General features: G+C 58.8%; 1 protein-coding gene across 1 annotated transcript; it reads left to right on the plus strand.

Annotated features, from left to right (window-relative positions):
* Window positions 1-59: 59 nt before the first annotated feature.
* EMH_0100360 (uncharacterized protein) lies at window positions 60-883 on the plus strand (the record flags this gene model as incomplete). Its single annotated transcript, XM_038022166.1, has 2 exons — window positions 60-631; window positions 820-883. 2 exons carry the CDS (start codon window positions 60-62, stop codon window positions 881-883), a joined length of 636 nt encoding a protein of 211 aa, XP_037878020.1.
* Between the last annotated feature and the right edge of the window lie 131 nt (window positions 884-1014).

Consider the following 1014-nt stretch of genomic DNA (forward strand, 5'->3'; position numbering starts at 1 on the left):
GTTTAGCAGCAGGGAGCTCCCGCTTGGATGTGCTGCAGCCCACCGAGGCAGCTGCTGCCATGCGGTCTCTCTTGCTTCTGCTCTGTCATTACACCCCGTTACAGCACCTCAAGGCTGCAGCTACTGCTGCTGCGATTCCGGTGTATATCCACCTCTTGCAGCAGCAAAACGCGCTGCAGTGGCACTGCACGCTAAGCACTTATAGGACGCTGCTTCTACTAGAAAGAGCCGTCTGCTCGCAGCAACAGCAGCAGCAGCAGCAGCCAGCTGTCACCTCCGCCGCTTCTACGCCAGGACAAGGTCAGCATCAATACCAACAGCAGCAACAGCAACAACAATCGGCTGTATGGCCGCTCTCCGGGGTAGCTCCCTCATTTGCTTACTGGAATGGCTACGGCCCCAATTTTGGGGGCCCTTCTCTTCATGAGCTGTACGCACACCTCGACCGTGCCATGCTGACATTCCTTAACAGAAGAGCCCTTATGCCGGTGCAAGAAGGAGGCTCTACAGTTCATCCGAAGCAGCAGAAGGAGCAAGTGCAACACGAGCAGCAGCAGCAGCAGCAGCAGCAGCAGCAGCGGCTGTTGGAGGGAAACGGGCCGGGCCCCGTGTTTTCACTCGCCCCTGTGGAGTGTGCGCAGCTGCTGTTGCGGCCTTCTGCTTGTCCTTCCGTACGATTGGCTGTCGGTGGCGAACTGCTGCAGCTGCTGCTGCTACTGCAGCGCGACCCAAATGCCTACATGCAGCAGCTGCTGCTGCGACGGGGAGAGGGCGAGCATTTGCTGCTGCGGGAGGCATCGGTTATGTCTACGATTGCAGCTGCCTCCCGCAGTGTCCTTTCGTGGACCGACTTGGCCTCTCACTCGACTGGCAGCAGCAGTAGTAGTAGCAGCAGCAGTAGCGGCAGCAGCAGCAGCATGGCACCACAGCAGCAGGTGGAGCTGTCCTGCTTGCGGCGGGAGTTGCTGCAAGCAACGCGCGGAGCTCTTCTTTCTCTTTTGCTTTCTTTCTCTA

This window comes from Eimeria mitis, genomic scaffold, assembly GCF_000499745.2.
Source record: "Eimeria mitis Houghton genomic scaffold, Emh_scaff11399, whole genome shotgun sequence".
NCBI classification, from domain to species: domain Eukaryota; phylum Apicomplexa; class Conoidasida; order Eucoccidiorida; family Eimeriidae; genus Eimeria; species Eimeria mitis.